The sequence below is a fragment of the Lycorma delicatula genome, chromosome 5 (genome assembly GCF_047948215.1).
Source record: "Lycorma delicatula isolate Av1 chromosome 5, ASM4794821v1, whole genome shotgun sequence".
Classification (NCBI taxonomy): Eukaryota; Metazoa; Arthropoda; class Insecta; order Hemiptera; family Fulgoridae; genus Lycorma; species Lycorma delicatula.
Genome location: NC_134459.1, coordinates 40,923,758 through 40,937,277, shown reverse-complemented (window position 1 = coordinate 40,937,277; position 13,520 = coordinate 40,923,758). Strand labels below are relative to the sequence as shown.

Below are 13,520 nucleotides of genomic sequence, written 5' to 3'. Positions count from 1 at the left end.
TTATTTATTATAAAGTAATAGGATTTAAAGAAAGGATTTTTGTACATTTTCTTACCTCTATGAAAACTTGTACTGCCTTTTCTTTTCCTTTCAATGCTTCTCAAGCCAAATTTTCTGTTGTAGTCAACTTGCGGATCATCTCTATGGAAGCAACAACAGTAGTCTGCAATCATGATCACTTTCCCTCATATTTGCATTTCATATCCTTCATATCTTGGTGAAATCTTTCACTCTGTTTTTCACTTACAGCACCAAGATTTTCAGGGAAGTAATCAGTATGAGAATGCAGAAAATGTACCTTCAAGCTCATCGAAGAACCCATGTCTTGGAATTTCATTAGCATGTTTTCTTCCACTATACACTTAAAATTTCAGTCCTTATCGTTTTCATCAAATTTCTTTATGATTTCTGTGCTTTTCTAAATACTTTCTATGCTTCTTTCCCAGTGTTCTCCATTTTGGGTGAAAGATTTCATCTTTAAAAAGTTTAGAAATACCTGGACCAATGAAAACACCTTCTTTCACTTCGGCTTCTGACACAACACCTATTTCTTTAGATAGAGTCTTTACAAATTGTTTCATCATTCCCAGTTTGATGAGAAGTAGAGGTAGGAGGACTTTGTGTGGATCAACCAAACTTTTCCATATTATGTTTTTGCTTCCAGGTTCAATAATACCCTAACGTGCCATTCTTTTCTGGTCCAATGTTCTTTCTTGTCCTGGCTGTCCCATTCACACAGAAGCAGGGATATTTGGGGTATCTTCCCTGCTGCCCAAGAAGCATAGAAATTACTTTTAGTCACCACATATTATCCATTCATGATTGCAATATTTGAGTTTAGACAGAACTAATTCTAAATTCTTGTAGCATTCTTCCAGATATACAGAGTGTCCTACTGGCACTGAAGCATATTTGTTAACATCTTGAAGAATAACAGCTTTGAGGTTTCTTTTTGACGAGTCAATAAACAGCCTCCATTCATTCACATCATATTTTATGTTCAACTGCTCCATTACACCAGGAATATTGTTACAATAAATTAATCTTCTACTTTCAGAAAAGTACGGAGTAAAAACTCTTTCTCTGTTTCTGTACCATGAGAAAAAATGCCAGGGGCCAGTAAGTTTTTTCTTTTAATCTAGATCTTAAAATTTCTGATGAATTTTTAGGAAGATTTAAATCTCTGACCAAATCATTCAGCTCATGCTGTGAAAAAATTTGTAGTTTGGAACTACCAGAAATAAAATCAACATCATCATTATCATTATCATCATCCTGCGACTTTGTTTCAGAGTTGTTCAGTATATCTTAGAGGTTTTCTGGAACTGAAGGTACAGGCACACCAGCGGTACAGGGCATGCTGCCGAATAACAATTTGGATACACAATTTCTTTATTATTTTTTAGACTGAACCCTCGTACATTACAAGAACAGAAGTAGTAGTCATCAATATGATTTTGTGGTTGAAAAGACTTTTTCTTATCTTTTGTCCATTTGCGTAGCTCTTCCACACAAGTACAAGAAACTATATGAAGATCCCACATTTTATCTTGGTCACAAAGTTTTATCCCATAGGTGTAGTACACTTTTTTAACAAAATTTGTAATATTTCTTTGTTATTTCTTCACCACAAACTCCCCGCAAATGTAACAGAAGTTATTAGATGAATTAACACAGCCCTTGAAGCTGTTTTGAAATATAAAAATAAAAGGACAGCACAGATAAGATAACTTCAAAAAATGAAACAAAACTAAAACACTATAGAAGGTTTAGAAAACTATTTAACATTAACAAAATCTTTCAACACAATGTTCTAATTGTAACTGATTTATTTTATTTCATTGGAGTGAAGGGGAGTAGGAATCATTGTCATCACCTTAGCTACTAGCTTGACAAAAATGACTCATGTCACTCAAGTCACTCTAATTAATCATAAAACATAATCTTATTAGTAATCATCTTACTGTATCAAACCAAAATTATGAACACTACTTGAGTTCATTCCATATAACCAAACTTTTAACAAAGTATCAAAAAAATTAACACAGACCTAATATTTTATTCAACGTTTTATAAATAAAATATACTAATTATCAATTTTGAGAATATCAAAAAATCGATTAACTGAAAAAATGGTATGTGATGGAATTTCTTAACTATTTTTCCTGTAAAACTACACATACCCAAAAATCTGTAAGAATCAGTATTAGTTTTCAATGAAATTTTCCATTGTTGATCTATGTAATGTAAGAATAAAAAAATCTGAGGTGGATAACACACGACTTCCTTGTACGCCTATTAAATTACATTTACACATTTTTACAAACATTTACATTATACAAACAATTCTTTCAGCACACAAATAAATAAGTGTGTTTAGAGTGATGTAAACTACTTTTCACATTAAAAATACGTACAATTTCATTTTTCAGTTCAGTTTGGAAATTCTTAATAGATGTTTTTTATGAAGTTGAGATTCATACCATTTAGTGAAAATCAGCTATTAAGCATATCTAATGGATTTTTGTTAAAGTACTAAGTTCTATTATTTTTTCTTTGGTAGTAACATTACATATCTTTTATACTAATACAGATCAGACTGTAATGAAGATGAAAGATCATTTGACTAGATTATAAAAAGTTGTAACCCTGAAATTGAACTGAGAGTCATCAAGTGTAACTGGAAATCATTTAGAAGTGTATACTTGACTTGTATCCTTGTAATTAATTATACTTTGGAAGCAGTTAACAGGTAGACCATAAGGGCTTCAAAAATCCACCTCTGAAATTGTAATTTCTAATATTTTTAACAGTAAATCATGATCAACATAGTTAAAAGTCTAATAAATCACAGAAAATACTGGCCATAATAATCAATTCATCCAAAGCTCTAGACACTTTATTTATAAAACAAAGAAATCCAGGTATGGTGTTTCTAAAACCGAACCGTACTTGTGGATATACAATCTCTAATACATTATCAAATATCATAATATCAATAGGAAAATACATTATCATAAAATAAGAAATGAGTAACAAATATCACTAAGTCATAGAATGGCAGTATAAGGAAACGATCCTTCATATATTGGAGCAAAACATGCCCACCTAATGAATTTTACAGCCTGTCAGCTAAACAACTTATTGGTAAACTTAAAATCAAGTAATGATTCTTCTTTTCACACTACAAATAAATTTAAGCAATACTAAAAATTTCTTGATTTCTTTATATGCACGTATATAAATATATTTATTTTATTTTATTAGACCAACCAAACTACAAAATAAATAAAGAAGGATGACTTACCTTATTCCACTATATATGTTGGAGCGCTTTCGCGATTTACTCGCATCATCAGCTGCATTACATATTCATATATTCATCTTAAATTATGTTACAAATTTCATAAAGTATAATAACTTATCATGCATTTATTTATTTTATTTAAAATCTTTAATCTTTTTATTTTAAGAATTTAAACATTTATTCAGTTAAATTAAAAATTAAAACAAAATTTAAAAATGTGAAAAATTAATTAAAAATATCATTAAATTGTAAAAATTTATACATATTTAAAAATATGACATCAAGGCATACAATCAAATTAAAATTAAAAATTCAAATAGAAATAATTTTAAGTAAAGCAATTATGCATGTTGTCCATTTAACTGAACTTACTTTACTATAATGATTGAAATATATTAAATTAAACATCACTATCAAAATAGATGGTGGTACGATCTGCTGCAGCTTTCAAAATACTGTCATCCTCATATCTGTCTGAAGGTTGATCATATTAAATTTATTTTTATGTATATATATATAGTATATATAGTATTCATTTCTAAAATGTCTAAATCCTTACTATCTTTATCATATTACATTTTTTAATTTCCAGTATTTTAAAATTTCTCCTAATATCAGATATTTTATGTTTATTCTTAATCAGATGATCGGATACATTAGAGAAACCAGTTAACCTTTTTTATAATTTCTAAAATATTCCAAGAATCTAGCCTTAAAGGATCTAGTGGTCTTCCCTATCATAAACCTTTGTAATATGTTCAACTATTTTATCAGTATATACATATTTTAAACATACATTGTCAATTTTTTGGGTGCGTTTAAATGTGAATTATTTTTAATTTTTGACATTTTTTTATTATATATATTATCTAATAAAGAATTATCATAACCATTATATATGACAATTTGTTTTATAATACCTATTTTTTTGTTTAATTTATTTTTAATTTCATAGTACTTTGTATAATTAATTGTTCTATTTACCATGCTTGTATAAGAACTAATTTTACCAATAACAAAAGAGAAGTTGCCTTTTTAATGAATAAATCGCTACGGAGGATATATAGGATTCAAAATTCTTATAATTTTGACCTTTATTGTTCATCAATTGATTTGGCCTATGTGTTTTGCCAAAAATACAAAGGCCAAAAAAAGTCATATGTATGATTCTAAATGGATAATCGATATTATTTTCAGAATTGATTTATTTAATTGAAAATAGTTGTGTTTTAAGATCTGCTATGATACTGAATGAAAAATTACGGTAGGAAAAAAGTGGGAATTTATAAAGAGTAAAAGAAAGAGTGAAAATTTATAAAGAGTAAGAAAAAAAGTGAAAAATATTTTATTTTTAAAAATGAAAAAGGAGGAAATGAAACCTGAGTCTTAACAAAAATATAATAAATTTTATGAAGAAAAACAATCAAATAAATAAAAAAAATATATTATTAATATATATTTCGCATATATATTAATATATATGCAGTATATAATAATATAGCAAGTATACACCTGACCACCATGAGATATGTACTATTGAATCATGATTTTCCGCTAGTGATCGGTACATTCCAGTGCTAAGCTAAGGTGGACGCACACACAGACACATATACAAATGCTGTTTAGTAGGGTAGGATGTAAATGTGTTGATAGGGTAATGTACTGAAAGTATATAAAGGAAAATCATATATTTTTCATCTATATGTTGTAGCATGTAACTAAATTGGATTATAGTAATTATAGAGCAATAGTAAATTGCTCTGACTTGCCCAGAAGAAAGAATATTTATGTTGTAATGAAGAAAAACATTATGAAAATAAGAACTGTAAAGAATTATGTTGTAATTATATATTTAGTAAATAGTGAGGCATATCATTTTAATTGCATAGTTGAAATCTTTTGTCAAAACCCAAATGCATATCTTAAAAATACTTTAGACTAATATTTCAGATATCTATATGACTACTATGCCATAATGAATCATTTTTACCTGAAATGCAATACAAATCTAAAATTTTTTAAATTACTTTAGATTAGCCATTAGTTTAGTCTAGCAATTACAGCAAAAGAACGTATTGTTTGTTCTCCAGTTAGAAAGTAAAACTACCATGGCTGCACGAAAATATTTAAATATTTAAAACAATATTTAGAGGCAAAATAATAAAACAGGCAGGGCTAGTTGACTTGTATTTCAACAACTATTTGTATTGCTATACAATTTCATAAATAGCAACAATGATATAAATCTTAGCTTCCACAGAAGTAAGTAATTTTAATGTTAATTTTTTGTTATTTTTGAGTAAGCTAGGCAAAGGGAAGAATATATGAGTATATATTTTTTTGATAAATATATGTCTGAAAAAATATCTTAAAAATATAGTTAAGATTAGACTAGTTATTTCTGTAAAATTAAACTATGTTTTGACAATTTAAATCTTTGTATATTTTTTTTTAATTCAAGGAAAAGGTTGAGTTGGTTACTAGCAGCCATTATAATGGTGGTAAAACTTCATTTAATATGGACATTTTTTTTTTTGTAAAATTTTTACAACCTGTTAATAAAAATATTTTCCAACTGCAATGAAGAATAACTGAAATAACTGAAGACAAGCCTTTAAATGCTTATGTTATAAGTGATACGGATATACTCTACATGAAGCTGTATGGGCATTTACACTTTCAACTACATGTAAAAAATGAATCAAAACACGTCCCATCAAATATCTTCCGTAATTTATTTAATATTTATTTATATTGAACACTGTTTATGCATATAAGCACACTTTTTTACAATATAAATTTGTCTTCCATTCATTTTCAAAATTAGTGATCATTCTGTTTTTTACAAAAAAGATTATTTAGGAGCAACTATGACTCTATGGTCTGAAATATAATACAAAAACTTTACATGTCCAAGCAGCCCAATTATTTCCAAATAAGAGTGTAAACTTACTCTGAAATTTCTTTTAATGGACCAGTCAAGTTTGTTCAAAGTCCTGTGTGTTTTCAATTGAAAATAAATCGAGTAACAATATGGGTTAGTAGGTTGATTCCATTTTTTTATAGGGATCCCATTTTAATATGAGAAATATTAATGTTATCTTACAATGAATTCTACAAGATGAATTCAGTAAGATATGAAGCACTATTGTGAATACTATTTAAAAATAAGTTGTGATACATTTTGTTCATCACATCCCTTTTGTTGAGATCTAGTTTATAAATGGTTTAAAAAAAAAAACATTAGGTCAACATAAATATGTTTAGGCATAGAGTTGTTATGTAGAGAAAAATGTCCTATATTGAAATATAAAAGAAAGTAGTAAGAAAATAATCAAATGAAAGTTTAAGCTTGACAGAATTTTTTTTTATTTCATTTTTTGCATAGAGCTGAAGATATATGTGGAGTTAATAAAAATATCCTATACTGAAATAAAAATTAAACTACATAGAAGGAAAATGATCGAATGAAAGTTTAAGTATGGCTGTATTTTGATTTCATTTGTTGCATATTGTTGAAAATGGAATTGTCCATAGAGTTCCATGTTGTCAAACCATAAAGTCATACTTATTTTTTATATAAAAAAAAACATTTATTTTGAAAATAAATTTGCAGAAAAAGTGTGGTGGTATGCATGAACAGTGTTTAACATAAATATTAAATAAATCATGAAAAATACACTTGATGGGATGTGCTTTATATAAATAAGCCTATGCATAAATTTTTGAGGCTCAAAAATCTCCATACCACTACATCAGTTTCATTGAAATATAGATATTCATGTTAAAATTTCATGAAAATTGGTTGAGTCGTTCTTGACCGATCAGGATCAGCTGATCTCAGTTGGGCCACCTCTGAAGTCTGAGTATTTTTAGAGTAATTACTATGAGACTTTGATGCGCTTCAATAAAAAAACAAGAATGCTAATCAAAATTGTTTTCTATAGAAGATTAAATTTTTATTCAGAATTCTTAAACAATTCATATATTCAAAATCATTCTTATTTATTTAATAAAATGAATTTGAAGTATGGAAAGTGTCAAAAAACCTAATTTCAAAGATTATAGAGGTAGTGTCACCACCTCCCTGTCAAGTTATCATCATACTTCATACTACCAGAAAGGATGCTAGTGATGACCCTTGATTAAAAAATCCAGCAATGCAAAAAATCATATAAAACGAAATGTTCAAATTAACTGAAGACCTGCATTCTAGCATGTTATTATGCAATGCAATACGCTAAAGAACAAATAACTTTCCAATGTTAATATTTTTACAAGGGAATTTTAGCACCTGTTTGTTTCAGCTCAAAGATTCCTAAAATCTCCTTTTAGAAAATTTTAGAACTGTAAGTAAAACTGATTATATTTCAACACAATATGCACCAGTCCTTTAGGTAGACAACAGTGATAATCACAGCAAATATAACTTAGAAAGAAACACTTACTGGAAACTCATCTGGTCTGTCAACATTTGTGTTTATAATTAGTCGTTGACCAGCAGGTGTGTAGGCAATTACTTTGTCTGGCACTTTAGGTGTAGGAGTTTGCTCTTTTTGACCCTCTTCTATAAATGAAAAAACAAAAAGAATAAAAATAATATATATTATTTATACACTTAAAATCTATGTATGTATTTATAGTTTGTTACCACAAATATATGCCTAATTTAATATCAGCAGATGAACACGGTAGCAACTCAGATGTGAGCTGGTGCATAGTATATGTATGTGCTGATACAAGCATCATTACTGCCGCGCAGTTCTCCCACCATAGTGACGCTGTGGCCCCACCACTCTCAGACTCCAATAAAAGAATGTGCATGAAAGTGAATTTTCAATTCATCATCGACCACCAGCTAAAGAAAACCAAGAAGAAAAAGTTCCCTGGCCGCCTCAAGGTGAGAAATCCTGGCAGATGCCAACATCCCCGCTGGAGCAGCACGCCTGGCTGATCCGCCGAGGGAGCTGCTGGACATGGATGCTACCTTCCCACTCCAGCTTGCCAGGCTTCAATTGTCTGGCCAGTGTGGACTCAGCAGCAGTAGCCAGCAGCCCAGTGTGAGATTGCTTGGGGAGGACTGCCTAGGCTGTGCCGGCAAAGGATGATCGACGTCGACCCAACACTACAGGGCTCTGGGGACCACCACTGCCACACTGTAGTGGGGACCCAACTGCCACTGAGGGAAAGCCCGATCTGACTTCAATGGACGAGCTGCAATTCCCTGACTTCGCCGAAGACCAGCTTCCGGACCCAACAGCTCTTCTTATAGTTAACACAAAAAATGGCCCTTTTTGGGGCCACCACAAGGTTATGAATTATGAGTTGTTGAAGCCATTCAATGGACAATAGCCCTTCTTGGGACTACCATAAGGTTAGTAATTACAATGGGCTGTCGAAGTCATTCGACAACAACAGCCCTTCCTAGGCCTACCATAAGGTTAGTAATTACAACAAGCTGTCAAAGCCCATCGATGAGAAAAACTGCCCTTTTCAGGGCTACCATAAGGTTAGTAAGTGCCACATGCCGTCAAAGCCATTAGTTCTGTCAAAGTTATATGGATAACATTTCAGTTCTCATGGCTTATGAGGATGAGCAGTCTTCAGTAATATATTGATAACATATTCTACTTGTGAAAATAATGGAACAAATTCATATGATTATATGTCCAAAAATTCTTCGTTTGCAAGTAACGGCTAAGTGAAATATTTCACTTAGATTTCAGCTACTCTGGTGAAATGAGGTCTCACTGAAATTTTTAGAACATTAATTAAGGGGCAGAATTAGTGATTCCTCATTGTTTCAGTCCTGAAAAATCGAATAAAATAAGTCCCATAACTATATCTAAAATAGTTTTTGAGAAATCTGGGGTGAAAACCAATAATTTGGGGTAAAGCCTTGTTTTTTATGTTTGACATACAATAACTTTGCTAAATGTAAAATAAACACATAAAAATTGTAAACAAAACTTGTAGAATAAAATATGCAAGAATAAAATGTGCAAGATAAGTTGAATAAAACACAGAAAAGTTAGAAAAATTCATATTTTATTTAGAAACAGTACACCAGACCAAATTGCATTACACGTAGCAATTTATAATAAAAAAAAATGTTCAAAAATGGGACTGCCATTTTTAACACTTTTCATGGCATGCTTCTGTACTACTTTTGTTGCTCTTTTACTTCTTCAGGGCTGTCCTTGTTGTTTAGCCCTATCCATAATGCAGACAAGTAATTCCTCACAAGAATACATTTGTGTTTTACAAAAACATTTTCTTGTTTTACCCAATTTTTTTTTTAAGCTTTATATATATAGTTATATTAAATATATATATATATATATATATGAACTGTAAGAAACAAAAATTACCAAACTCATATATTATTTGATTTCTATGTCATCTTTTGAATTATTTCCATTATTAGTATCAGCATTCCCAACTACTTCTTCATTAGCATTATAACTAATTTCTTTATCAAACGCACCATGATTTGAGACGTCTGACAAGTTCTATTATATTGTAGTTGAATTTTTAACACCAGCAAAATCTTGATAAAATGAATTATTTTCATTTTGCTCAACTTTTACTCTTCAAGCAAAAGTTTTCTGCATTTTCTAACAGATAAGAACACATATTTCTTGGTGTGTTACATGGCAACCATGTAAATGGTTTAATTATCCTCTATATTGGTGATATGTTTATTTTAATTAAATGCACACCATCATTGTAAGATTCACAATTACATAGACATGGGCTTGAATCTTGAAAAATTCTTTTTGAATATTGAGTGACAATACTCTAGCACACTATCTATGTTTTACAGAAGTTTTTGATTATCACAATTTCCTAGCAGTGTATCAAGCTTCCCAAATTAGTTACTTGAAATTCAATAATCAACAATTTCAATTTTTTTTTCTATTAATGCAAAACTTTTTCTCCATCCAAAAACAAATTGTAAAGATATTCTTAAAATACTTTTTAATTGTAAATTAATTACTGATATCATTTAGTTTGAAAATTTTTCAAACTAAATTATTAACGAAAGGTTAATACATCATTAACCTTTCTAGTTAACTATTTGAAGGAAATTAAAACTGGGTTTTACTAGCTTGTAGTAAAAACATAAAAATTAATATTACTTTTAAATCATAAAATTTTCTCCTGTGATATTTCAACTTAAATTGGTTCAGATTACTAAAAGTTATCATCAGGTATAAAAAATAAATAAATGCATAAAGGGGTACTCCATTTTAATTCAACAAATGATCAGTGCATCACTATTTTTGACTTTGAACTATCCACCTTGTAGTGGCCAAAAAATATATTTTTATATTTTTAAAAAAGTTTTTTCTTCAGTAATAGACTATTTTCTAACTTGCCATCAGGTAAAAACAGCTGGTTTTGTCACTTTTTCCATGAGCTGTAGCATTCTTATTTTACATCATACAAAGGTCAAAAAGGGCTTTTTGGAAGGAGCACTAAGTTATGTTAGTTAAGTTTGTTATCAAAAAGTGCAAGATTTATTCATAACTTCCATTAGTTGGAGAAAAATAAGGTAAAAATGAATTGAACTGGTTAATGTATTTGAATTATCATCTTGTAGTTATTATTTATCATTCTGTAATTGATTATTTATTAATCATCAATTTATTCATTCTAATGAGTTTAGATGCTATTTTTATAATCTGAAAAAAATACCTAATGTCAGTATTTTTGGATACATTGTTTACAGTTAGAAGGAACAGTGTTTTTAGCGGTTTTGTTGGCATCATTACTCATTAACCCCTTTGAGTAACAAACTAAATTTTATATTGTTTTAAAGTACATAAAAATTATTTACTGCTGTAAACATTTTAGAATTTATCACCTGTCCCACATGTGGTTTTTGGGACCCAAAACTGAGACATTTTCAAAATTTTACAATTTGGCGATGGTTTTTTTTAATGAAGGACTTTTGGTAACAGTCCAATTTTTTTATATGTACTATTAGAACCTAAAAGGTAAAAAACAGGCCTTTACCCTAAGACGTTCATTATTTATTTTGGGCCCTAAATTTGAAAAAAACAATAATTTGTAAACATTACAAGATTTGGTTATGTAAAAAAATAAATTTTGAGTTCACTAGTACACTAACATGAAGTTCCATCTTTACTCTTTCCAAAAAGCCCATTTTGACTTTTGTATGATGTAAAATAAGAATGCTACAGCTCATGGAGAAAGTGACAAAAATATCTTTTTTTGACTAATGGCAAGTTAGAAAGTAGTTTATTACTCAAGAAAAACCCTTTTTAAAAATAAAAAAATATATTTTTTGGCCACTAGAAGGTGGGTAGTTATCACATACCAAATATCATCAAAATCAAAAATTGTGATGCAATAAAATTTTTGAAAATTGGTTGAATTGAAATGAAATACCCCTAAATCTAGAATGCTGTCTGTAGTAGTATATTATTCATTATTTTTTAACTCACTATAATTAAAGAAAAAAACCAAAAAAACCATTAATTACCAGGTAAACGTCTCCAAACACCTCCAGTTTTTGTGGCAGCTGCTCTACAATCATTATCTCTCTCTAATTCAATTCTTTCTTTTTCACTTTCAGATAATTCTTCTTTTATAAGTATAACTTTTTTTTTATTACTATTGAAAGATTTTATTACTTCTAGTTTAACGGGATGAAATGGTGATATCCTTGTAAAATATTGAAGTTCATCAGAATTTTCAGCATTACTAACATCTTGAGACACTGGTGTCTGCATAGCAGAGTGATGTAAAGAAGTTAAATTTCTTTTTATTTTTTCATTTATAATATTTTCCACAACCCTATTAGAACTGGTACTAACACAAACATCAATGGTTTTAGCACAGACAACAGTGTCAGTTTGATCTCCTAAATGTAACTCTTTCTTTATTGTTAAGGAATCAGTAAAATGATTAGTTAAAATTCTATCGTCATCAGATTCATCATCATGTTGTACAGAAGGAGGGGTGAGTGGTTCATCTTTAATTTTAATAATTTCATAATCAGATTTTAATTGTGAGTTTGAATTTATCATTTGATCTTCAATAGTTTCCTTTTTTATTTCATATTCACTCATAAGTCTTGAACTGCTAAAAGCAAAATTACCAAAATCATTATCTGTTATTTGATTATGTTCTTTTGAATTATTTTCATTATTACTCTTAGCAACCCCAATTACTTCTTCATTAGTATTATAACAAATTTCTTTATCAAATGCATCATGATTCGGAACTTCTGATAATTCCTGTTTTATTATAGTTGAATTTTTAACTACAGCAAAATTTTGATAAAATGAGTCATTTTTATTTTGCTCAACTTTTATTTTACAAGCAAAAGGATTAAGTTTACTACATTTTCTAAGAGAATAATTAATTACATTTCTTGGTCGTAGGAAATAATATTTTTTAATAGAATTCTCATCGTCTGTAATGACAGTTTGAAAGGATTTTCTAGGCATGATATATAAAATATTTCAAGTTGATATTCAATTACTACTGAGGTCCTTCAAATAATTCCTGTTAAAAAAAAATAATAATTAATGTTGTAAATATTGTTTACAATAATATTTATTGAATATTGCAAAGGAGCATTAAACTATACATTTCTATATGTATTTTTAAGAGCAGTTTATCCTGAGTAGATTCTCTCAGTCTACCAAAGCTCTAGGTCTGTATTCTTATTTAATGCATTAAAGATTGCAGATTTCAGTTCTTGTCAACTGTAACTAAAAAAAAAACTTGTTATTAGTGCAAAAACATTCACTTTTGCCACAGAAATGACATATTCTCAAATTGAAGCTTTATAAAATAGAAAATATCAAGCTGATTTCAAAACAAGTCATAATATATTTTAGATAATTTTGTTCTGTGTTTAATGGTGAAAAATGGTATAAAGTTTATATTACATTTAAAATTTGTTATCATGGTGAGAACAAAAAAAGACATAATTTTCTGAGCCTTCTGTCTTGTACCTTGATATCAATCATTTCCCAAATAAAAACTACTGCAATAACAGAATTAAATTTTTATATGAGGTAGCACATTCTATTAACTTATCATCCCTTAAATTTCAGATTTATATTTTTAATTGTTTAAGAGTTGTTATTCAATTTATAGAACCATTTTTATCTTTATTCCTATTCAAGATAGAAACAAGGTCAAAACTCTTTCGTATTATTTTAAAATTATT

General features: G+C 28.9%; 1 protein-coding gene across 1 annotated transcript in view; it reads right to left on the bottom strand.

The window, feature by feature from the left end:
- The window catches only part of LOC142324406 (uncharacterized), a 47,512-nt gene that overhangs the window by 28,009 nt on the left and 5,983 nt on the right, over nucleotides 1–13,520 (bottom strand). Inside the window, exons 2-3 of the mRNA XM_075365238.1 lie at nucleotides 11,820–12,847; nucleotides 7,756–7,874 (exon numbers count right to left, since the gene is read on the bottom strand). Coding sequence (XP_075221353.1) covers nucleotides 7,756–7,874; nucleotides 11,820–12,789 — 1,089 coding nt within the window. The 5' untranslated portion in view covers nucleotides 12,790–12,847. The remainder of the gene's footprint in view (nucleotides 1–7,755; nucleotides 7,875–11,819; nucleotides 12,848–13,520) is intronic.